This window comes from Heterodontus francisci, chromosome 31 (assembly GCF_036365525.1).
Source record: "Heterodontus francisci isolate sHetFra1 chromosome 31, sHetFra1.hap1, whole genome shotgun sequence".
Lineage (NCBI taxonomy): Eukaryota > Metazoa > Chordata > Chondrichthyes > Heterodontiformes > Heterodontidae > Heterodontus > Heterodontus francisci.
The window spans coordinates 42858607-42884770 of NC_090401.1; the positions used below are offsets into that span (position 1 = coordinate 42858607).

General features: G+C 55.9%; 1 protein-coding gene across 1 annotated transcript; it reads left to right on the top strand.

The window, feature by feature from the left end:
• Positions 1–10770: 10770 nt before the first annotated feature.
• On the top strand, positions 10771–24546 carry kdf1a (keratinocyte differentiation factor 1a). The gene is made up of 4 exons (XM_068010955.1): positions 10771–10865; positions 19427–20536; positions 21218–21292; positions 23883–24546. The coding sequence occupies exons 2-4, from the start codon at positions 19444–19446 to the stop codon at positions 23957–23959; spliced, it is 1245 nt and encodes a 414-aa protein (XP_067867056.1). The 5' UTR covers positions 10771–10865; positions 19427–19443; the 3' UTR covers positions 23960–24546.
• The last annotated feature ends 1618 nt before the right edge of the window (positions 24547–26164 follow it).

Sequence of the window (26164 nt, forward strand, 5' to 3'; positions counted from 1 at the left end):
TACCCCCGTGACAGTGCAACACTCCCTTGGTACTGACCCCTCCGACAGAGAGGCACTCGCTCGGTATTGACCCCCGCGACAGTGAAGCGCTCCCTCGGTGTTGACCCCCGCGACAGTGAAGCGCTCCCTCGGTATTGACCCCCGTGACAGCGCAGCGCTCCCTCGGTGTTGACCCCCGTGACAGTGCAACACTCCCTTGGTACTGACCCCTCCGACAGAGAGGCGCTCCCTCGGTATTGACCCCCGTGACAGTGCAGTACTCCCTCAGGATTGACCCCCGTGACAGTGAAGCGCTCCCTCGGTGTTGACCCCCGCGACAGTGCAACGCTCCCTCGGTATTGACCCCCGTGACAGTGCAGCGCTCCCTCGGTGTTGACCCCCGTGACTGTGCAACACTCCCTTGGTACTGACCCCTCCGACAGAGAGGTGCTCCCTCGGTATTGACCCCCGTGACAGTGCAGCACTCCCTCAGTATTGACCCCTCCGACAGTGAAGCGCTCCCTCGGTGTTGACCCCTGTGACAGTGCAGCGCTCCCTCGGTATTGACCCCCGTGACTGTGCAACACTCCCTTGGTACTGACCCCTCCGACAGAGAGGTGCTCCCTCGGTATTGACCCCCGTGACAGTGCAGCACTCCCTCAGTATTGACCCCTCCGACAGTGAAGCGCTCCCTCGGTGTTGACTCCTGTGACAGTGCAACGCTCCCTCGGTATTGACCCCCCCCGACAGTGCAGCACTCCCTCAGTACTGACCCCTCCGACAGTGCAGCGCTCCCTCGGTATTGACCCCCGTGACAGTGCAACGCTCCCTCGGTATTGACCCCCCCCCCCCGACAGTGCAGCGCTCCCTCGGTATTGACCCCCGTGACAGTGCAACACTCCCTCGGTATTGACCCCTCCGACAGAGAGGCACTCCCTCGGTATTGACCCCCGCGACAGTGAAGCGCTCCCTCGGTATTGACCCCCGTGACAGTGAAGCGCTCCCTCGGTATTGACCCCCGTGACAGTGCTGCACTCCCTCAGTATTGACCCCTCCGACAGTGAAGCGCTCCCTCGGTGTTGACCCCTGTGACAGTGCAACACTCCCTTGGTACTGACCCCTCCGACAGAGAGGCGATCCCTCGGTATTGACCCCCGTGACAGTGCTGCACTCCCTCAGTATTGACCCCTCCGACAGTGAAGCGCTCCCTCGGTGTTGACCCCTGTGACAGTGCAACACTCCCTTGGTACTGACCCCTCCGACAGAGAGGCACTCCCTCGGTATTGACCCCCGTGACAGTGCAACGCTCCCTCGGTATTGACCCCCCCCGACAGTGCAGCGCTCCCTCGGTATTGACCCCCGTGACAGTGCAACACTCCCTCGGTATTGACCCCTCCGACAGAGAGGCACTCCCTCGGTATTGACCCCCGCGACAGTGAAGCGCTCCCTCGGTATTGACCCCCGTGACAGTGAAGCGCTCCCTCGGTATTGACCCCCGTGACAGTGCTGCACTCCCTCAGTATTGACCCCTCCGACAGTGAAGCGCTCCCTCGGTGTTGACCCCTGTGACAGTGCAACACTCCCTTGGTACTGACCCCTCCGACAGAGAGGCACTCCCTCGGTATTGACCCCCCCCGACAGTGCAGCGCTCCCTCGGTATTGACCCCCGTGACAGTGCAACACTCCCTCGGTATTGACCCCCGTGACACTGTAACGCTCCCTCGGTATTGACCCCTCCGACAGTGCAGCGCTCCCTCGGTATTGACCCCTCCGACCGTGCAGCGCTCCCTCGGTATTGACCCCTCCGACACTGCAACACTCCCTCGATATTGACCCCTCCGACCGTGCAGCGCTCCCTCGGTATTGACCCCTCCGACACTGCAACACTCCCTCGGTATTGACCCCCGTGACACTGTAACGCTCCCTCGGTATTGACCCCTCCGACAGTGCAGCGCTACCTCGGTATTGACCCCCGCGACAGTGCAGCGCTCCCTCGGGATTGACCCCCGCGACAGTGCAGCGCTCCCTCGGTATTGACCCCCGCGACAGTGCAGCGCTCCCTCGGTATTGACCCCCGTGACAGTGCAGCGCTCCCTCGGTATTGACCCCCGTGACAGTGAAGCGCTCCCTCGGTATTGACCCCCGTGACAGTGCAGCGCTCCCTCGGTATTGACCCCCGCGACAGTGCAGCGCTCCCTCGGTATTGACCCCCGCGACAGTGCAGCGCTCCCTCGGTATTGACCCCCGCGACAGTGCAGCGCTCCCTCGGTATTGACCCCCGTGACAGTGCAGCGCTCCCTCGGTATTGACCCCCGTGACAGTGAAGCGCTCCCTCAGTATTGACCCCCGTGACAGTGCAGCGCTCCCTCGGTATTGACCCCCGTGACAGTGCAGCGCTCCCTCTGTGTTGACCCCCGTGACAGTGCAGCGCTCCCTCGGTATTGACCCCTCCGACAGTGCAGCACTGCCTCGGTATTGACCCCCGTGACAGTGCAGCGCTCCCTCGGTATTGACCCCCGCGACAGTGCAGCGCTCCCTCGGTATTGACCCCCGCGACAGTGCAGCGCTCCCTCGGTATTGACCCCCGCGACAGTGCAGCGCTCCCTCGGTATTGACCCCCGCGACAGTGCAGCGCTCCCTCGGTATTGACCCCCGCGACAGTGCAGCGCTCCCTCGGTATTGACCCCCGCGACAGTGCAGCGCTCCCTCGGTATTGACCCCCGCGACACTGCAACGCTCCCTCGGTATTGACCCCCGCGACAGTGCAGCGCTCCCTCGGTATTGACCCCCGCGACAGTGCAGCGCTCCCTCGGTATTGACCCCCGCGACAGTGCAGCGCTCCCTCGGTATTGACCCCCGCGACAGTGCAGCGCTCCCTCGGTATTGACCCCCGCGACAGTGCAGCGCTCCCTCGGTATTGACCCCCGCGACAGTGAAGCGCTCCCTCGGTATTGACCCCCGCGACAGTGAAGCGCTCCCTCGGTATTGACCCCTCCGACAGTGCAGCGCTCCCTCGGTATTGACCCCCGCGACACTGTAGCGCTCCCTCGGTATTGACCCCCGCGACAGTGCAGCGCTCCCTCGGTATTGACCCCCGCGACAGTGCAGCGCTCCCTCGGTATTGACCCCCGCGACAGTGCAGCGCTCCCTCGGTATTGACCCCCGCGACAGTGCAGCGCTCCCTCGGTATTGACCCCCGCGACACTGCAACGCTCCCTCGGTATTGACCCCCGTGACACTGTAACGCTCCCTCGGTATTGTCCCCTCCGACACTGCAACGCTCCCTCGATATTGACCCCTCCGACCGTGCAGCGCTCCCTCGGTATTGACCCCTCCGACACTGCAACACTCCCTCGGTATTGACCCCCACAACAGTGCAGCACACCCTCGCTATTGACCCCTCCGACACGGCAACGCTCCCTCGATATTGACCCCTCCGACCGTGCAGCGCTCCCTCGGTATTGACCCCTCCGACACTGCAACACTCCCTCGGTATTGACCCCTCCGACAGTGCAAGGCTCCCTCGGTATTGACCCCCGCGACAGTGCAGCGCTCCCTCGGTATTGACCCCCGTGACAGTGCAGCGCTACCTCGGTATTGACCCCCACGACAGTGCAGCACTCCCTCGGTATTGACCCCCGCGACAGTGCAGCGCTCCCTCGGTATTGACCCCTCCGACAGTGCAGCGCTACCTCGGTATTGACCCCCACGACAGTGCAGCACTCCCTCGGTATTGACCCCCGCGACAGTGCAGCGCTCCCTCGGGATTGACCCCTCCGACACTGCAACACTCCCTCGGTATTGACCCCTCCGACACTGCAACGCTCCCTCGATATTGACCCCTCCGACCGTGCAGCGCTCCCTCGGTATTGACCCCTCCGACACTGCAACACTCCCTCGGTATTGACCCCTCCGACAGTGCAAGGCTCCCTCGGTATTGACCCCCGCGACAGTGCAGCGCTCCCTCGGTATTGACCCCTGTGACACTGCAACGCTCCCTCGGTATTGACCCCTCCGACAGTGCAGCGCTACCTCGGTATTGACCCCCACGACAGTGCAGCACTCCCTCGGTATTGACCCCCGCGACAGTGCAGCGCTCCCTCGGGATTGACCCCTCCGACACTGCAACACTCCCTCGGTATTGACCCCTCCGACACTGCAACGCTCCCTCGATATTGACCCCTCCGACCGTGCAGCGCTCCCTCGGTATTGACCCCTCCGACCGTGCAGCGCTCCCTCGGTATTGACCCCTCCGACCGTGCAGCGCTCCCTCGGTATTGACCCCTCCGACACTGCAACACTCCCTCGATATTGACCCCTCCGACCGTGCAGCGCTCCCTCGGGATTGACCCCTCCGACACTGCAACACTCCCTCGGTATTGACCCCCGTGACAGTGCAGCGCTCCCTCGGTATTGACCCCCGCGACAGTGCAGCGCTCCCTCGATGTTGACCCCCGTGACAGTGCAGCGCTCCCTCGGTATTGACCCCCGCGACAGTGCAGCGCTCCCTCGGTATTGACCCCCGCGACAGTGCAGCGCTCCCTCGGTGTTGACCCCCGTGACAGTGCAGCGCTCCCTCGGTATTGACCCCCGCGACAGTGCAGCGCTCCCTCGGTACTGACCCCTCCGACAGAGAGGCGCTCCCTCGGTATTGACCCCCGTGACAGTGAAGCGCTCCCTCAGTATTGACCCCCGTGACAGTGCAGCGCTCCCTCGGTATTGACCCCACCGACACTGCAACGCTCCCTCGGTATTGACCCCTCCGACAGTGCAGCGCTACCTCGGTATTGACCCCCACGACAGTGCAGCACTCCCTCGGTATTGACCCCTCCGACACTGCAACGCTCCCTCGATATTGACCCCTCCGACCGTGCAGCGCTCCCTCGGTATTGACCCCTCCGACCGTGCAGCGCTCCCTCGGTATTGACCCCTCCGACACTGCAACACTCCCTCGATATTGACCCCTCCGACCGTGCACCGCTCCCTCGGTATTGACCCCCGTGACAGTGCAGCGCTCCCTCGGTATTGACCCCCGCGACAGTGCAGCGCTCCCTCGGTATTGACCCCCGCGACAGTGCAGCGCTCCCTCGGTATTGACCCCCGCGACAGTGCAGCGCTCCCTCGGTATTGACCCCCGCGACAGTGCAGCGCTCCCTCGGTATTGACCCCCGCGACAGTGCAGCGCTCCCTCGGTATTGACCCCCGCGACAGTGCAGCGCTCCCTCGGTATTGACCCCCGCGACAGTGAAGCGCTCCCTCGGTATTGACCCCCCCGACAGTGCAGCGCGACCTCGGTATTGACCCCCGCGACAGTGCAGCGCTCCCTCGGTATTGACCCCCGCGACACTGTAGCGCTCCCTCGGCATTGACCCCCGCGACACTGTAACGCTCCCTCGGCACTGACCCCTCCGACAGAGAGGCACTCCCTCGGTATTGACCCCCGCGACAGTGAAGCGCTCCCTCGCTATTGACCCCCCCGACACTGCAACGCTCCCTCGGTATTGACCCCTTCCGACCGTGCAACGCTCCCTCGGTATTGACCCCTTCCGACCGTGCAGCGCTCCCTCGGTATTGACCCCTCCGTCACTGCAACGCTCCCTCGATATTGACCCCTCCGACTGTGCAGCGCTCCCTCGGTATTGACCCCCGCGTCAGTGCAACACTCCCTCGGTACTGACCCCTCCGACAGTGCAGCGCTCCCTCGGTGTTGACCCCCGTGACAGTGCAGCGCTCCCTTGGTACTGGCCCCCGTGACAGTGCAACGCTCCCTTGGTACTGGCCCCCGTGACAGTGCAGCGCTCCCTCGGTGTTGACCCCCGTGACAGTGCAGCGCTCCCTCGGTGTTGACCCCCGTGACAGTGCAGCGCTCCCTCTGTGTTGACCCCCGTGACAGTGCAACGCTCCCTCGGTACTGGCCCCCGTGACAGTGCAGCGCTCCCTCGGTGTTGACCCCCGTGACAGTGCAACACTCCCTCGGTACTGACCCCTCCGACAGTGCAGCGCTCCCTCGGTGTTGACCCCCGCGACAGTGCAGCGCTCCCTCGGTATTGACCCCCGTGACAGTGAAGCGCTCCCTCAGTATTGACCCCCGTGACAGTGCAGCGCTCCCTCGGTATTGACCCCCGCGACAGTGCAGCGCTCCCTCTGTGTTGACCCCCGCGACAGTGCAACACTCCCTAGGTACTGACCCCCGTGACAGTGCAGCGCTCCCTCGGTATTGGCCCCTCCGACAGTGCAGCACTGCCTCGGTATTGACCCCCGCGACAGTGCAACACTCCCTAGGTACTGACCCCCGTGACAGTGCAGCGCTCCCTCGGTATTGACCCCCGCGACAGTGCAGCGCTCCCTCGGTATTGACCCCCGCGACAGTGCAGCGCTCCCTCGGTATTGACCCCCGCGACACTGTAACGCTCCCTCGGTATTGACCCCCGCGACAGTGCAGCGCTCCCTCGGTATTGACCCCCGCGACAGTGCAGCGCTCCCTCGGTATTGACCCCCGCGACAGTGCAGCGCTCCCTCGGTATTGACCCCCGCGACAGTGCAGCGCTCCCTCGGTATTGACCCCCGCGACAGTGCAGCGCTCCCTCGGTATTGACCCCCGCGACAGTGCAGCGCTCCCTCGGTATTGACCCCCGCGACAGTGCAGCGCTCCCTCGGTATTGACCCCCGCGACAGTGCAGCGCTCCCTCGGTATTGACCCCCGCGACAGTGCAGCGCTCCCTCGGTATTGACCCCCGCGACAGTGCAGCGCTCCCTCGGTATTGACCCCCGCGACAGTGCAGCGCTCCCTCGGTATTGACCCCCGCGACAGTGCAGCGCGACCTCGGTATTGACCCCCGCGACAGTGCAGCGCGACCTCGGTATTGACCCCCGCGACAGTGCAGCGCTCCCTCGATTTTGACCCCCGCGACAGTGCAGCGCTCCCTCGGTATTGACCCCCGCGACAGTGCAGCGCTCCCTCGGTATTGACCCCTCCGACACTGCAACGCTCCCTCGGTATTGACCCCTCCGACACTGCAACGCTCCCTCGGTATTGACCCCTCCGACACTGCAACTCTCCCTCGGTATTGACCCCTCCGACAGTGCAGCATTCCCTAGTTATTGACCCCCGTGACAGTGCAACACTCCCTCGGTATTGACCCCCGTGACAGTGCAACACTCCCTCGGTACTGACCCCTCCGACAGAGAGGCGCTCCCTCGGTATTGACCCCCCGTGACAGTGCAGCGCTCCCTCGGTGTTGACCCCCGTGACAGTGCAGCGCTCCCTCGGTGTTGACCCCCGTGACAGTGCAGCGCTCCCTTTGTGTTGACCCCCGTGACAGTGCAGCGCTCCCTCTGTGTTGACCCCCGTGACAGTGCAGCGCTCCCTCTGTGTTGACCCCCGTGACAGTGCAGCGCTCCCTCGGTGTTGACCCCCGTGACAGTGCAGCGCTCCTTCGGTGTTGACCCCCGTGACACTGCAGCGCTCCCTCGGTATTGACCCCTCCGACACTGCAACGCTCCCTCGGTATTGACCCCTCCGACCGTGCAGCGCTCCCTCGGTATTGACCCCTCCGACACTGCAACGCTCCCTCGGTATTGACCCCTCTGACAGTGCAGCATTCCCTTGTTATTGACCCCTCTGACAGTGCAGCACTCTCTCGGTATTGACCCCTCTGACACTGCAGCGCTCCCTCGGTATTGACCCATCCGACCGTGCAGCACTCCCTCGGTATTGACCCCTCCGACCGTGCAGCACTCCCTCGGTATTGACCCCTCCGACCGTGCAGCACTCCCTCGGTATTGACCCCTCCGACACTGCAACACTCCCTCGGTATTGACCCCTCCGACAGTGCAGCAGTCCCTCGGTATTGTCCCCTCCGACAGTGCAGCGCATCCTCTGTGTTGACCCCTCCGACTGCGCGGTGCTCCCCCAGTACTGCCCCCTATGACTGCGCGGTGCTCCCCCAGTGATGCACTGGCTTATGGGCCTAGATTAAGAGGTTGAAGTCCTTGAGTTTGGCTCAAATCCATGACCTACTGACCCAGGTGAGAGTGCATTCTTTGAGCCAAGGATCGGAGTCTGTCTCCAGGACTCTGGCTGTGGTAGGGAGCCTGGTTGGGCACACATTGGGAGAGCCTGTGGCAGGGCACATGGCAAGGGGTCTGATCTGGGAGTGCAGCTGGGCCGAGACATGGAGCCTGGTAAAAATATTCACATAGTAAGTGTGTGCTGTCTGCTGAAGGAAGCTGTTTAATGGCTGGTGAAATACTGGCATCCATTGAGCAGCCGAGGCTTAGGGTGTCTGAAAATATACCGGTACCAATTATTGGACAGTTGGATTTGTAGGATTGGGTCTCAGTGGATTGGAAGATCTTTAAGCTGTCAGATCCGATAAGTTGGAGCAGGTTCTGAATGAACTGCCATTCTTCACAGAAGTCTAAGAACCTTGAAGCTGTATCCGGGCCGGTTTTTGGGTTGGCTAATGTCTACCTGGAGCAATAGAAAGCTGTAGCAATTGTGAATAGTTTGAAGAGAATGTCAGCAGCAGTGGATCAGGCTATATTCAGACAATCAGTTGGGTATTGAGATGATTACAGAATAATAATTACGCAACATCCTGAGACAATACCCTCTGTCAGACACTCGGCACTGGAGGTGATCATTCAGCCCATCAAACCTGTTCTGTCATACCATTAGATTATGGCTGATCTGTATCCATCTACCTGCCTTAGTTCCATAACCCTTAATATCATGAGTCCGCGAATCTGGTGTTGTTGCCAGTCTGGGAGAACCCATGTGGTGAATTCAGGGAGAAAAGCAGTTGGTGTGTACCCTAAAAGCCCTGACTGTTATTGGTAAGGATTATAAATCGAGGTAAATAAAACTCTGACTCCAGTCCTCCGTCGGGCTTGACTCCATTGTGCCTACTTGCACTTCTGTCCAGTATTCTAAGGCTGTGCAGTGTTGCCCTTTCTTACCGTACAGAAATGGGTAGTCTGATAGGCCATGCTCATATTTATACTTTACACCTTTCTCCCTCATCTTCATCTAGTTTCCCTTTAATTGCATCTATGCTATTTGCCTCAACCACTTCCTGGAGTAGCGAGTTCCACATTCTAACCTCTCTGGCTAAATAACTTTTTTGAGAATTCTGTATTGGATTTATTAGTTTTAGCATTTATTAGATTTATTTTATTTTTATGGCCCCTAGTTTTAGACTTTTCCACAAGTGGAAACATCACTACACCTACCCGATGAAGCCCTTTCATAATCCTGAAGCCCTCTATCAGGTCACCCCTCATATAGAAAAGAACCCCTTTCTTGATAGATGTAACCTTTCAGTTTAGCTATCGTCTAAGTAAATCGTTTTTACACCAGCTTCAGTGCAGCAGGACTGGACCGGGCGTGTGCGGCAGGGCCAGGCGGCTGGACCGGGCGTGTGCGGCAGGGCCAGGCGGCTGGACCGGGCGTGTGCGGCAGGGCCAGGCGGCTGGACCGGGCTTCTGCGGCAGGGCCAGGCGGCTGGACCGGGCGTCTGCGGCAGGGCCAGGCGGCTGGACCGGGCGTCTGCGGCAGGGCCAGGCGGCTGGACCGGGCGTCTGCGGCAGGGCCAGGCGGCTGGACCGGGCGTCTGCGGCAGGGCCAGGCGGCTGGACCGGGCGTCTGCGGCAGGGCCAGGCGGCTGGACCGGGCGTCTGCGGCAGGACCGGGCGTCTGCGGCAGGGCCAGGCGGCTGGACCGGGCATCTGCGGCAGGGCCAGGCGGCTGGACCGGGCGTCTGCGGCAGGGCCAGGCGGCTGGACCGGGCGTCTGCGGCAGGGCCAGGCGGCTGGACCGGGCGTCTGCGGCAGGGCCAGGCGGCTGGACCGGGCGTCTGCGGCAGGGCCAGGCGGCTGGACCGGGCGTCTGCGGCAGGGCCAGGCGGCTGGACCGGGCGTCTGCGGCAGGGCCAGGCGGCTGGACCGGGCGTCTGCGGCAGGGCCAGGCGGCTGGACCGGGCGTCTGCGGCAGGGCCAGGCGGCTGGACCGGGCGTCTGCGGCAGGGCCAGGCGGCTGGACCGGGCGTCTGCGGCAGGGCCAGGCGGCTGGACCGGGCGTCTGCGGCAGGGCCAGGCGGCTGGACCGGGCGTCTGCGGCAGGGCCAGGCGGCTGGACCGGGGGCCAGGCGGCTGGACCGGGCGTCTGCGGCAGGGCCAGGCGGCTGGACCGGGCGTCTGCGGCAGGGCCAGGCGGCTGGACTGGGCGTCTGTGGCAGATTAGATTCTGCAGCTGCCTGTCTGTCCATTCAGGATGTGAGTCTCTGCCAGCTTTGCTCTCTCTCTACTTTTACTGATCTCTACTTCAGCAGCTATGTCTTGATCCTTGGGTAGTCTTTCATTTTCATATTCAGCTCTGCCAAAATATTTAAATAATTTTTTAAAGACACCCATTTTGTTATGTTGAAGGCAGCATAAAAATATAACTTGCTGCTGCTACTGCTGCAAGAGTGAAACCAGCTGAAATATTGTGGAGCTTGTTTGGTGGGAGAGTTGTTTGCCGAGATGTAGACACTGAGCTGTTGAAGTTTCCTGAATGGCTGAAACACATGTAAGTTGCATCACGTCATCCCACATTGGAGGCCGAGACTATGATGGAACTTGGGCTGTGTATCAGTACAGCCCTGATGGTGCAGTTCTGTATAGAGAGAGAGACTGGAAGACTCTTCAAAAGTAATTCATTGGCTGTGATGCACTTTGGGGTATCCTGAGGTTGTGAAAGGTGCTTTATAAATTTTCTTATACACGTTTTTCTTTCTTTCAAAAGGAATTGTGAACATCTTTCTGCAAATATTTAAACAAAAGAAAAATACCACGGATGCTGGAAGTCTGAAATAAAAGCAGAAAATGCTGGAAACACTCAGCAGGTCAGGCAGTATCTGTGGAGAGGGAAACAGAGTTAACGTTTCAGGTCAATGACCTTGCACGGGTGCTCATGGAATCCTAACCACCATCACTGTCCCACTGATCAGTGAGGGAGGGGCGGCCATGGCAGAGAAATACCATCTGTCACTGTTCATTTGAAGGAAGTGGGGAGTTGACGTTGACTGTGACTAACTGAGCAAAAGGATGAATTGTTGTAAGAATGTCAGACTGATGAAAGCTTAACAATTACCTCTTTGGGGTAGGATGAAGTGATAAATGTAATCCTCAACCTGCTGAATATATGTGATGCAATGGGAGATGGAAGGATGTTGAATGGTTCCAGTTTATTGTGAGACAGGATCAAAGATGACACCAGGGGTGTTTGATTGTCCTCAGCAACTTGTCTCATGCAGCCAGTACTCATCGCCCATGAGCTGAGTAACTGGTTCAGGCCACGGCTGTATCTCAGTGGGCAGTGCTCTTAGCTCTGAGTCAGAATGTTCTGGTTTCAAGTCCCACACCAGAGACTTGAGCGCGTAATCAAGGCTGATACTCCAAGGCAGTGCAGAGGCAGTGCTGCACCGTCGGGGAGGCAGGGCGGAGGGAGCGCTGCACCGTCGGGGAGGCAGGGCGGAGGGAGCGCTGCACCGTCGGGGAGGCAGGGCGGAGGGAGCGCTGCACCGTCGGGGAGGCAGGGCGGAGGGAGCGCTGCACCGTCGGGGAGGCAGGGCGGAGGGAGCGCTGCACCGTCGGGGAGGCAGGGCGGAGGGAGCGCTGCACCGTCGGGGAGGCAGGGCGGAGGGAGCGCTGCACCGTCGGGGAGGCAGGGCGGAGGGAGCGCTGCACCGTCGGGGAGGCAGGGCGGAGGGAGCGCTGCACCGTCGGGGAGGCAGGGCGGAGGGAGCGCTGCACCGTCGGGGAGGCAGGGCGGAGGGAGCGCTGCACCGTCGGGGAGGCAGGGCGGAGGGAGCGCTGCACCGTCGGGGAGGCAGGGCGGAGGGAGCGCTGCACCGTCGGGGAGGCAGGGCGGAGGGAGCGCTGCACTGTCTCAAAGCTGTCATCTTTCAGATGAGATGTTAACTGAGGCACGTCAGGCCTCTCGGGTAGATATAAAATATCCCACTGCCAGTATTTTGAAGGAAAGCAGAAGAGTTCTCCCCAGTGTCCTGGTCAATAATTATCCCTCAACCAGCATCACAAAAAAAAGACTATAGAATCATAGAGTAGTACAGTACAGGAGGAGACAATTCAGCTTATCAAGTCTGTGTCAGCTCTTTCAAAGAACAATCAAGTTAGTCCCATTTCCCTCACTCTTTCCCCATATCCCTGTAATTCTTTCCCTTTCAAGTATTTATTCAGTTCCCTTTTGAAGGCTGCAATTGTATCTTCCACCTACCTGGCAATGCATTTCAAATCCTAACCTCTCGTTGCGCAAAAATATTTTTCCTCGTGTTGCCTCTGGTTCTTTTGCCAATCACCTTAAATCTGTGCCCTCTGGTTATTGACCCTTCAGCCATTGAAAACAGTTTCTCTTTAGTTACTCTATCTAAACCCTTCATGGTTTTAAACATATCTATCAAATCTCCTCTTTGTCTTTTGTGCTCTAAGGGGAAGAACTCCAGCTTCTCCAGTCTATCCACATAACTCTCTTTCCCAGAGTCATTCTAGTAAATCTCTACTGTACCTTCTGCAAAGCCTTTATGCTCTTCCTAAAGTGTGGAACCTAGAATCGGACATAATAATGCAGCTGGGGCTGAACTAATGTGTTATATAGGTTTAACATAACTTGCTAGCTTTTGTACTCTCTGCCCTATTTATAAAGCCCACAATCCCCTGGACTTTAACTCATGCCTATACTTTGTTAACTTTCCTGCCACCTTCAAAGATTTGTGTACAAACACCCCCAGGTGTCTCTATTCTTTCAAAATTGTACCATTTAGCATGTATTGTCTCTTTATTATTTCTACCAAAGTGCATCACATATCATTTCTGCATTGAATTTCATCTGCGATGTGGACATTGCTGGCAAGGTCAGCATTTGTTGCCACTTCCAAGTTTTGCGTCATATGCAAATTAAAAATTTTACCCTGTGCCCCCCAGTCCAAGTCATTAATATATATTAAAAAATAGCAGTGTTCCTAGTACTGAACCTTGGAGAACACCCTCCTCAAGAATAATGTCACTAAAATACCAGGAACATAACTAACAGGAGGCCAGACTGGAGCCTTGGGATTGCTGAAGATGACGAGTGCAGGAAGGGTGGTCATTGCAGATGTGTTGGTTACGTTGGGCAGTGTCATGTATCAGTAAATGGCATCGATGGCTGTAGATTGGAAGGGGAAGGGCAGAGTGGGACAGGAGAATTATTGAACGGGCGCTCGGGCCCTGCCCTGCTAATCTCCGCCTTGGTTCGGACTCCATTTTTTCTGCTTGCGTCTCTGTGAACTGCCTTGGGACATTTAAAGGTTCTTGCCTGCCTACTCCACCCCTCACCTCCAACAACATTGGTAAGGAGCTCATGGACTTCTTTGTCACTAAGATTGAGTGAATCCTGCCTCGGCCTCTTTGCTCCCTTTCACTAGCTCACCAGGCCAACTTCTTGTGAGGCTTCCTCCTACCTCAGCCCTGAATGCTCATCTTTTGGTGTTTTTATTCGTTCATGGGATCTGGGCATTGCTGGCAAGGCCAGCATTTATTATCCATCCCTAATTGCCCTCGAGAAGATGGTGGGGATGCAAGTTTCTCTCCTGTCTCCCCTCATGCCCTCTCTGAGCTCAGCTTGTCCATAAAACCCTTCCTCATTCTTATGCTAGCTGACAGTGTAAATGTTTCCCTCTCCTCATGTACAGTCCCCATCCCCATCAAATCTGCTGTCATCACATCTTGCATCAAAAAAAACATCCTTGATCTCTCTAGCTTTGTGAACTACTGCCTCATCTCCAACCTCCCCTTCTTCTCAAAGTCATTGAATCCATGCCGATCTTTCCCCCACTCCATGCTTGGATCTCTGCAATCAGGTTTCCATCCCTGCCACAGGATTTAAACAGCCGATATCAAAGTCAAAATGACATCCGATATGACTGTGACCGTGGTAAACTATCCCTCCTCATCCTCTCTTCCATTGTTCAGTTAAGTGGTTCAACTTTTACCACTCTGATTGTAGCCAGAGTATCTCGTGCTATGGCTTCTCTTCCTGTCTATTACCTATGGAGTCTCCCAAGAATCTATCCTTGGCCACTCCTCTTCCTCATCTACATGCTGCCCCTTGGCAAAATCATCTGCAGATATGGGGTCAGCTTCCATGGGTAAACTGATGCCGCCTCATTATACTTCGTCACCATCTCGTTCTACCTCTCCACCACCCCTCTCATCCGTGCCTTTGTTACCTCCGCATTCAACTATTCCAACATGTTCCTAGCCAGCATCCCGTCTTCCACTCCCTGTAAACTTCCACTCATCCAAAATTCTGCTGTCTCTATCAACAATAACAACTCACAGCTTCACTTGGCAGCTTCATGTGCAGCACTAGTGGCAGAACCTGCCTCTCAAGGATTGGCCTTCACAGCCATCAGCAAAGGTGCACCAAGCGAAGACACCCCACCTAAATGGATTGTTTGCTGTGTGTCCATCATCTTTCGTAGATGGAAGAATGCCAACCAACCATATCCTAACTTTCACCATGTCATAGTTTCCCATCATCCCTGTGCTTACTGACCTACAGTGGCTCTCAGCTGAGCAACAACTCAGATTTAAATCTCTCATCCTTGTTTTCAAATCCCTCCATGGCCTTGCCGCTCCCTACCTCTGTAACCTCCTCTCAAGTCCGACAACCTTCTGACATCTCTGCACTCTTCCAATTTTGGCCTGTTGCACATCCCTGATTTTTTGTTTGTTCCACCATTGGTTGCTGTGCCTTCAGCTGCCAAGGCCCTAATCTCTGGAATTCCCTCCCTAAACCTCTCTGTCTCTCTACCTGTCTTTCTTCCTTTAAGGTGCTTCTTAAAATCTACATCTTTGCTGTTTCCATCCTCTTTCTTTCATTTGATGTCCATTGTTTGCCTGTAGGGCGCATGGGGCGTTTTTCTACATTAAAAGTGCAACAGAAATGCAAATAGTTGTTGAGCGAGAAGCTGATGTGCTGCAGTGAGAGAATGATTTTTCGTTGTATTTTCAAATCTTTGTATTAGTAAAACAACAAACTGAGTAACAGCCTTGATCGCCTGGGGCCTGGATTAGAGTTTTGAGTAGACTGCACGTACATTAGTCATCATAAACCAGTTTAGCAACAAATGCCTGCAGGTATAGAATCATAGAATCTTAAATCACAGAAGGAGGCCTTTCATCCCATAATAGTGCCAGTGCTCTTTGAAATATCTGTCCATTTTAGTTCCACAGCCCTGTTTTTGTTTCCTCATAACCATGAAAATTCATCCTCTTTGAGTGTCTTTTGAAATGTCCTATAGAATCTGCTTCCACCACTCTTTCAGGGAGTGTATTCCAGATCACAACTACCCTGCCTGTGAAAACGTTTCTCCTCATTTTCCCTCTAGTTTTTTAGCTAATTATTTTAAATCTATGACCTCTGGTTACCGGCCCACTTGTCAAAGGAAACAGTATCTCCCGACTTGCTCGATTGAAACCCCTCGGAATTTTGAATACTTGTATTGTGTCTTCCCTTAACCTTCTCTGCCCTAAGGATAACAATCCCAGTTTATCCAATCTCTCCAGATAACTGAAGTCCCTCTTCCTTGGTATCATCCTGGTGAACCTGCTCTGTACTCTCTCCAAAGCCTTGGCATCCTTCCTAAAGTTCGGTGCCCATAATTGTACAAAATCCTCCAGCTGAGACCTAACCAGTGATTTGTAAAGGTTTAGTATAACTTGCTTGTTTTTGTATTTGGTGCCACTATTTCCAAAGGCAGGTATCATGTATGCGTTCTCAACTGTCTTATCAACTTGACCTGCCGTTCTTGATGGTAATCTCAGTTCATTTTGGGGTTTCTGCCAGTGTTCTGGGTACTGAGTCAAGTGCAGAAATACCCTGTCGGTGTTCTTTCCCAAGGAGGGGGAATGAACCCGCAAACAGTTTAGTTTAAGGACACTCCAACAGCAGGCCTCCTACTGGTTGGTTGTTTAAAGTGGGGGTAGTTAGTTGGTAACTGCCTCTGTATATGGGGTGCGGGCGCATCACAGCCTCTGTGTATGGGGTGCGAGTGTGTAAGTGCCCCTGTGTCTCAACACGACTGGGAGATAGCACAGTGTGACGATATCTACTATAAGCCCACCAATTTTCTTGGTTAATCTCCAGATAATACTTCCTCCCAGCCCACTTCCCGTAAGGACTCCGTTCCATTCTGCCAATTTCTCTGTGGCACTGTTCCAACAATGCCACCTTCCACACCGGTGCTTCTGGTATGTCTTCCTTTTTCCTCACCTGTGGATTCCCCTCCACTGTAGCTGGAGGGGCCTTCCATCTTGTCCGTCCCATTTCCCACTCTTCCACTCTTACCCCTTCTTATTACTCCCTGGACCACAATAGGATCCTCTTCGTCCTCACCTTGCATCCCACCAGCCTCAAGCATCAAAAGTATCATTCTCTGCCATTTCCACCGCCTCCAGCATTCTGAAGGGACCATTCTCTCTGTGACACCTTGATCCACTCTTCCATCACCCAAGCATATGAAGAACAGGAAATGCAACAACTGCCCTTTCACATTCTCCCGCCCCACCGTCCAAAGCCCAAACATTCGTTCTGGAAGATATAGCAATTTACTTGCACTTCTTTCAACTTAGTATATTTGTTACCCCTAGACATGATTCCTCCAACACACTCCTGGCTGGCCTCCCACATTCTAACCTCTGTAAACTTGAGGTCATCCAAAACTCTACTACTCCTATCTTAATTCGCACCAGGTCCTGTTTACTCATCACCCCTGTGCTCACTGACCTATATTGGCTCCTGGATAAGCAACCCCACAATTTTAAAATGTTCATCCTTCTTTACAAATCCCTTCATAGCCGCACACTCCCTATCTCTTTAATCTCCTCCAGCGCTACAACTAACAAGATATCTGTGCTTATCTAATTATGGTTTCTTGTACATCCCTAATTTTAATTGCTTCCCCATTGGCAGCCGTGCCTTCAGCTGCCAAGGCCCTAAGCTCTGGAATTCCCTCTCTAAACCTCTCCACCTCTTTTTCCTTCTTTAAGGCTCTTCTTAAAATCTACCTCTTTGATCAAACTTTTGTTCATTATTCTAATGTGGCTCAGTGTCAAATTTTGTTTGACGCTCCTGTGAAGCACCTTGGGATATTTTACGACATTAAAGGCACTATATAAATGCAAGTTGTTACTGTATTTCATTTGTGGTTTATGATGCAGTCTCTTCTACACTGGGATGACAACAGCAATTGGGTGATTGCTGAACAACTTCCTTCTGTCTGCAGGCATAGCCCTGAGCTTCCAGTCGCTTGCCAGTTTATTTCTCCATCCCCATTCCGTCTGAACACTCTGTCTTCATCCTCCTATACTGTTCTAATGAAGGTCAACGCGAGCTCATAGAATAGCACCTCATCTTTTGATTAGGCATGTTACAACCAGCCTCAACGTTGAGTTCAGCAACTTCAGATTGTAACCATGCTCCCATTATCATGGCAGTAGCTGCTGTTAATGGTTCTGCTGTTGGCATTTACAGCTCCTTTCGATCCATCTTTAATTTTTTTTTACTTGTCCCATTACCACCCCCTTTTGCCTTGCACCATCATCCCTTTTGCTGTTTAATCACTCCGGCACTCCACTCTTATCACAGATCTTCCCTTTTGTTCTTTCTTTACCTCCCCTCCCCCACCACCTCTGCACTTGATTATCAACTGTTAAACTATTTGGCTTTTATTACACTGTATGTACAGCACAGAAACAGATCATTGAGCCCAACATCTCAACATCTTCCTATCAAACTCTTTCATAACAGGTCCATACTAGTATTTATGCTCCATAATAGCTTCCTCCCACCCTACCACCATATCCTTCTATTTCTTTCTCCCTTGTGTGTTTAATCTAGCTTCCCCTTAAATGCATCTATACTATTTGCCTTGACTGCTCCTTGTGGTAGAGTTCCACATTCTAACCACTCTCTGGTTAAAGACATTTCTCCTAAATTCCCTACTGGATTTATTCGTGACTATCTTATTTATACCCTCTCCATTTGTGGGCAAGACCAGACTTAAATGTTTTCTCTGTCTATCCTATCAAATTCTTTCATTTCCTTAAAGACCTCTATCAGGTCACCCCTCGGTCTTCTTTCTGGAGAAAAGAGCTCCAGCTAATTCAATCTTTCTTGACAGGTATAACCTTTCTATTCTGTTATCATTCTTGTAAATCTTTTTGCACTTTCTCCAGTGCCTTTATATCCTATTTATAATATGGAGACCAGAACTGTGCACAGTATGCCAAGTATGTTCTAAACAAGGTTCTGTACAGGTTTAGCATAACTTCTCTGCTTTTCAATTCTATCCCTCTATAAATGAGCTCAGTGCTTTGCTTGCCTTTTTTTATGGCTTTATTAAATTGTGTCACTACTTTTAGTGATTTGTGCATCTGTACCACCAGATCCATCTGTTTCTCTGCCCCATTTAGATGCTTTGCAAGGTATATGTGGCTTTTATTATTCCCAGTAAAACATAACACCTCAGACTTGATTGTATTGACATTCATTTGCCAGTTACATGTGCATTCTGTAAGTTTATTAATGTCTTTCTGTATTTTGTTGCAGTCCTCCTCTGTGTTAACTACACCCCCAATTTAATGTCAGCTGCACATTTTGAAATTGTACTTTTGACTCCTCAGCCCAAATTGTTTATGTAAATGATAAACAACAGGGGTCCCAGCACCGGTCCCTGTGAAAGACCAATCCCCACCTTTTGCCAGTCTGAGTAACATTCTGTTTTGTAGCCAGTTTTCTATCCATTCTGATACTAATCCCTGACTCCACTTAGTCATGAGTCTACTGTGTGGTATTTCCTCAAAGGCCTTTTGGAAATCCAAATATATTACAGCTGCATTACCCTTGTCTATTATGTCTGTTACTATTCCAAAGTCTTCAATAAGGTTGGTCAACCATGACCACTTTGGAAATCCTTGCTCACTACTCATATTTTTGTGAACTATTTTAATGACTGACCTTCCTGCCCTGCAATCAGATAGGAACTGTTGCCCAAAAGCAGAAGCATATCATGTAGTCTGACCTCGAGTGACCCCTATTCTACCATTCCTGCCTGGGTCCCGCATATCACATGCGGAACGGACCATCCTCTGACTGTCTTCAGCAGTTTTTGCAGGTTAATATTGTGCCCTTCCCACCTTCCTCCCACCCCCAGGGCTACCAGTCACCTCCCCTACTGCCACCACCAGCCCCTTTGCCCAGACCTCTGCAAATGCCCCCAGGAGCCCCAACACATTTTGTTGTCTTCGCTTGGGTCCCTCTGCTGTGTCGTGGGTTTTGGGCCCAGTGTTGGGCCCCAGAGCCATGGGTGTTGAGTGAAAATTTCTCCTTTTTGCACCACAGGTCCTTCAGTCTAAGTCATGCAAGGAACTTGGCGGAAAGTTGCTTCACAGCAGACTGACCAGCCTGTGACCAAGCCCAGGCGCGTGACTTCCACAGCTCTGCCACCCATCTCAGTGGATTCACTAAGTCTGGAGGTTTATGAAAGCTCAACACCAGAGAGCAGACGGGCCGAAAGGAAGGATAGCAAATCGCTGGTAAAAAGTCACAGCCGTAAAGCAGATCCCAGAGATTCTAATGGGAATAACTCGGAAAACATTGGGTTCATCCCGGGGTCAGCTGAAAGTGCAGAGGATGTTAGTGTGTGCGAGTCATGTGGCTTTGGAGCCTGTGCCACCTGGCAGACAGTTAAAGAGGTTTTCTGCTGCGTGGTGACCTGTGGAATGTGTAAGACAGACACTGGAGTTTATAATCCATGTACGGGGACCACAGAGCCACAGATAGGTGCTAAGGACGTTGAGAATAACACTTTACGGTATATTGAAAACCCAACACTTGGGATAGCCCTGAACTCTGATGCCAGCCCCAGGAAGAAGGCTAACCTTGCAGGCAATAGTTTTAATTATTACGATGTCAAGTTGCGAGGACAGCAGGTGATCTGGGATAAGAATAACAGCCGGAGTCTGTCCACAGACTCGTGTCGCAAGGACTCTCACCTGTTCAACTCTCAGAAGTCGGAAAGCCCCAGCAACACCTCACCAATATCCCACAAACGTATTTCAGACGAATTCCCCTCCTTCCTGGAGGAGGATTTGGAGAATAATGAGCTGAATGTGTCCATGTCGAGCGCGGAGCTGGACGAGTACATCAACAAGAAGCTGCTGGAGCTGTTCAGCATTCACCAGATTGACATGTTGGCCCAATGCACATCTGACACAACCTTCATCAGCAAGAGCAGTGAGATCAGTGAGCTCATCGATAGCATCACCAAAGGCTACAAGATCAATGAGAAGGATGCGGAATGCCGGATAGTGACCGGCATTGTCCGGATCAGCACCCGGAAATCCAAGAAAAATAAGAAACGGGGGCAGGAAGAGCCAAGTGAGGAAAGATTGGTCACTTTGACCTCTGCTGACCCCAAACCTCAAACAGAGACGATTTTGCCCAGTGAAGGTGAGGCAGCTGTGCTGGAAGCTGGGAATGCGCGGGATCTGCGCTGGGGGCCAGGGTTGAGCAGGTGAATGCACTGGAGTTGTGCAGAGGCATGTGCTGGAGGCTAGGAAAGCGCTGGAGCTGCACTGGGGCTAGGGCTGTGCTGGAATGGCGCTGGAGGCCAGAGATGCACTGGGAAATGCACTGGTGCTGCGCTGGGGGCCAGGGTTGCACTGGGAAATACGCTGGAGCTGGGCTGGGGGCTAGGGTTGTGCTGGCACTACGCTGGGGGGGCCAGGGTTGCACCTGGAAATGCACTGGAGCTGTGCTGGGGGCCAGAGATGCACTGGGAAATGCACAAGGAAATGTGCTGGGGGCCAGGCTTGTGCTGAAACTGCACTGGGGCCCAGTGTTGTGCTGGGAAATGCACTGGAGCTGTGTTGGGGGCCACAGTTGCACTGAAGAATGTGCTGGAGGTTAGGAATGTGCTGGAGCTGTGCTGAGGAATGTGCTCGAGGATAGGAATGTGTTAGGAAATGCGCTGGAGCTGTGCTTGGGGCCAGGGTTGCGCTGGGGCTATGTTAGTTGTTTCTGTGTGCCTGGGTTCCATGCAGGAGCTGCAGATCTCTGCAGATGGGGAGGGATGTGGCATTTGGGGTTTGGCTAGAATGTGCTGTGATTTCTGATTTTGTTTCTATTTAGAGCTCAATTTGGAGATTTCAGTCGTGGATCCGCTCGATTTGAAAGCGAGACAATTGCAGGGCCTGGGTCCTCCAGGTAATTCCCAAATATGGTGGAAGTGGTGGAACTCAGCTCCTCAAGGCTGAATTATACAGACGAGAAATTTCCTAGTTTGGGGTCAGCACGTTTACCTCAGCCAGGAGACCTGTTCTTCCTCACTGTCCATATTGCAGGGGTGGGGAAGTTGGAAGTAGCTGCTTTCACTTTATATATTTAATGGTGTGGTGTTAATTACTGTGCCCCGACTTTCATTTCTGTCCTTTTCTCTCTCAGCCCATCTGTCTCCCTCCCTCTCAGCCCTCCCCTCTCTGCTCTCCTCCCTCTGAGCCCTCCCCTCTCTGCTCTCCTCCCTCTCTGCCCCCGCACTCCCCCTCCCTCTCTGCCCCCGCACACCCCCTCATCCTCCCTGCCCCCGCACTCCCCCTCATCCTCCCTGCCCCCGCACTCCCCCTCATCCTCCCTGCCCCCGCCCTCCCCCTCATCCTCCCTGCCCCCGCCCTCCCCCTCATCCTCCCTGCCCCCGCCCTCCCCCTCATCCTCCCTGCCCCCGCCCTCCCCCTCATCCACCCTGCCCCCGCCCTCCCCCTCATCCTCCCTGCCCCCGCCCTCCCCCTCATCCTCCCTGCCCCCGCCCTCCCCCTCATCCTCCCTGCCCCCGCCCTCCCCCTCATCCTCCCTGCCCCCGCCCTCCCCCTCATCCTCCCTGCCCCCGCCCTCCCCCTCATCCTCCCTGCCCCCGCCCTCCCCCTCATCCTCCCTGCCCCCGCCCTCCCCCTCATCCTCCCTGCCCCCGCCCTCCCCCTCATCCTCCCTGCCCCCGCCCTCCCCCTCATCCTCCCTGCCCCCGCCCTCCCCCTCATCCTCCCTGCCCCCGCCCTCCCCCTCATCCTCCCTGCCCCCGCCCTCCCCCTCATCCTCCCTGCCCCCGCCCTCCCCCTCATCCTCCCTGCCCCCGCCCTCCCCCTCATCCTCCCTGCCCCCGCCCTCCCCCTCATCCTCCCTGCCCCCGCCCTCCCCCTCATCCTCCCTGCCCCCGCCCTCCCCCTCATCCTCCCTGCCCCCGCCCTCCCCCTCATCCTCCCTGCCCCCGCCCTCCCCCTCATCCTCCCTGCCCCCGCCCTCCCCCTCATCCTCCCTGCCCCCGCCCTCCCCCTCATCCTCCCTGCCCCCGCCCTCCCCCTCATCCTCCCTGCCCCCGCCCTCCCCCTCATCCTCCCTGCCCCCGCCCTCCCCCTCATCCTCCCTGCCCCCGCCCTCCCCCTCATCCTCCCTGCCCCCGCCCTCCCCCTCATCCTCCCTGCCCCCGCCCTCCCCCTCATCCTCCCTGCCCCCGCCCTCCCCCTCATCCTCCCTGCCCCCGCCCTCCCCCTCATCCTCCCTGCCCCCGCCCTCCCCCTCATCCTCCCTGCCCCCGCCCTCCCCCTCATCCTCCCTGCCCCCGCCCTCCCCCTCATCCTCCCTGCCCCCGCCCTCCCCCTCATCCTCCCTGCCCCCGCCCTCCCCCTCATCCTCCCTGCCCCCGCCCTCCCCCTCATCCTCCCTGCCCCCGCCCTCCCCCTCATCCTCCCTGCCCCCGCCCTCCCCCTCATCCTCCCTGCCCCCGCCCTCCCCCTCATCCTCCCTGCCCCCGCCCTCCCCCTCATCCTCCCTGCCCCCGCCCTCCCCCTCATCCTCCCTGCCCCCGCCCTCCCCCTCATCCTCCCTGCCCCCGCCCTCCCCCTCATCCTCCCTGCCCCCGCCCTCCCCCTCATCCTCCCTGCCCCCGCCCTCCCCCTCATCCTCCCTGCCCCCGCCCTCCCCCTCATCCTCCCTGCCCCCGCCCTCCCCCTCATCCTCCCTGCCCCCGCCCTCCCCCTCATCCTCCCTGCCCCCGCCCTCCCCCTCATCCTCCCTGCCCCCGCCCTCCCCCTCATCCTCCCTGCCCCCGCCCTCCCCCTCATCCTCCCTGCCCCCGCCCTCCCCCTCATCCTCCCTGCCCCCGCCCTCCCCCTCATCCTCCCTGCCCCCGCCCTCCCCCTCATCCTCCCTGCCCCCGCCCTCCCCCTCATCCTCCCTGCCCCCGCCCTCATCCTCATCCTCCCTGCCCCCGCCCTCATCCTCATCCTCCCTGCCCCCGCCCTCATCCTCATCCTCCCTGCCCCCGCCCTCATCCTCATCCTCCCTGCCCCCGCCCTCATCCTCATCCTCATCCTCCCTGCCCCCGCCCTCATCCTCATCCTCCCTGCCCCCGCCCTCATCCTCATCCTCCCTGCCCCCGCCCTCATCCTCATCCTCCCTGCCCCCGCCCTCATCCTCATCCTCATCCTCCCTGCCCCCGCCCTCATCCTCATCCTCATCCTCCCTGCCCCCGCACTCTGCCTGCTGCCCCTCTCTTTCCCCCCCCCCCCCCCCCCAGCTCTCCCCCTCTCCCCCAGGGTCTCTAGCTCATATTCCCACTAATCTCTTTTACGGACCATTGGTCTGAGCTGTTGTCCCAGATTTGCTGTGACCCCCAATGGTTTGTGTTCCAGCCCTGTGGACATGTATTCATTCCCCCTACCTACCCTGCCAACCCAACTCCATGGCATGGATCCCACATCGAGGTCCCGATACTCACTATTTCTTCTCTCTCTCTCTCTCTCTCCAGAATTACAAAAAGACGAATCTCTTCAGGATACGGAGACAGATTCATCGGGAGCCCCGCTGCTCAAAGTCTATCTATAGGGTTGGAAAGCAGGACCTCCCTCGTTAAGAATAATCGCACTGGGAGTTGGGTCGTGCAGGTCTGGAATGGTCACTGAGTTGCCGGACGCTCTGGGTGTGGCGGAAACTGTGGAATTGATACGTCCCCTCTCCGGCTCTTGGCTCTTGTTCACTGTGAAGCTGTTTCCTCCTCCTGCCCCTAGGATTTGCTCTGGTCCTGAGTCCAGTCTCCAGTTACCTGAGTTTGGTGCTGTTAGCCTGAGTGTAGCCATTCACCCCTGTGAGCCCCCATTCCTTGCCACCCTCCCCACTGCGGTGAGGAGTCCAGGCTCAGTGCCAGAGGTCGACGGGGGTTGGAGGGAGTCACAGTCTGCTGGGTACCAGAGAGACAAGAACTGCTGTAAATAAGGAATGGCTCGCAGGGTCCCTCTCCAGGTTTGGGGTTGTGTTAATGCTGGGAGGGATTGGTGTATGACAGGGTGGAGGTTGTACAGTTTCTTTGTCTGTATATTCTGTTCATTGTTTTGCGTCGCTGAACGAGACGGTGAATTGTGGTGAGAAATATTGATTTTAATAAGTCGCTTTTGATATTAAAGCAAAAATTGGAACCTTGTGTGCAATCTGAAAAATGCTTCAATCCCCAAATCCCTCCTCCTCAATTTCCCCCCAGCCCACTTTTTCAATCCCTACTGATACCGTATCTTAATTCCACCCCACCTCCCCACCAGCACCATGCAGTCTCCAGTCAGCCAGAGGACAAGATCTAAGTAAAGTCACCTGATGCAAGATTCCATCAGCCGGATCTTTCAATACGGACCAGACCCGAGACCTCGGCAAATATTGAGTGTGAACAGCACCAGTGGGACCACTATCTCTGAGGCTGCACTTCCAAGATACAGAGCATAGCCTGAGATTGACCAGAGTCAGTCACTCACTGAACCCCACACACCAGGAGAATGGTCTGGGTTCCATCCTCCACCGAGACTGAGGCTGTTAATTCCACCTTGGGAGGAATATCATCAGCTTCGAGCTCTGCCAGTCACCTGCACCCTCCCCCTTGCCCTCTGAAATGTGAATGAGGGCAGGATTGGGCCCAGCTGTGATGCCCTATATAGTCCAATATCCTGTCAATCCTCCTGTCTAGGCTAGCCTGTGGATTGGCCGTTAGGATAAATCACTGGAGAGTGACTGGAAAAGTTTAATGTTGAAGGAAACTGCCAATCGATCCTGGGAGGAACAGGGATGGAGATGCAGCAGAGCAGCCCTGTATTTCTGAGGTTGAAAGTCTGGTGCTGCCTTTCCCTGCAGGCAGGTGGTGCTGTAGAGCTATAGTGATCCACTTTGCCTATCGAAGCCCCCCCCTCTGGTACGGTAACCCATCGAAGCCCCCCCCCTCTGGTACGGTAACCCATCGAAGCCCCTCCCTCTGGTACAGTCACCCATCGAAGCCCCTCCCTCTGGTATGGTAAACCATCGAGGCCCCTCCCTCTGCTATGTTAACCCATCGAAGCCCTTCCCTCTGGTACGTTAACCCATTGAAGCCCCTCTCTCTGGTACGGTAACCCTACGAAGCCCCTTCCTCTGCTACATTAACCCATCGAAGCCCTTCCTTCTGGTACGGTAACCCATCGAAGTCCCTCCCTCTCCCTCTGCTACGTTAACCCATCGAAGCCCTTCCCTCTGGCACGTTAACCCATTGAAGCCCCTCTCTCTGGTATGGTAACCCTACGAAGACCCTTTCTCTGCTACATTAACCCATCGAAGCCCTTCCTTCTGGTACGGTAACCCATCGAAGTCCCTCCCTCTGCTACGTTAACCCATTGAAGCCCTTCCCTCTGCTACGTTAACCCATCGAAGCCCCTCTGGTATGTTAATTGAACTCCCTCCCTCTGGTAGGTTAACCCATCGAGCTCCCTCCCTCTGGTATGTTTACCCATAGAAGCTTCCCCCCCCAAAACTTGCCCCTGGTACGTTAACCCATAGAGGCCCCTCCCTCTGGTACGCTAACCCATCAAAGTCCCTCTCTCTGCTACGTTAACCCATTGAAGCCCTTCCTTCTGGTACGTTAACCCATCGAGATCCCTCCCTCTGGTATGTTTACCTATTGAAGCTCCCCCACCCGACATGCCTCCGGTACGTTAACCCATTGAACTCCTTCCCTCTGGTCCATTAACCCATCATAGCCCCTCCCTCTGATACATTAACCCATTGAAACTCCTGCCCCCG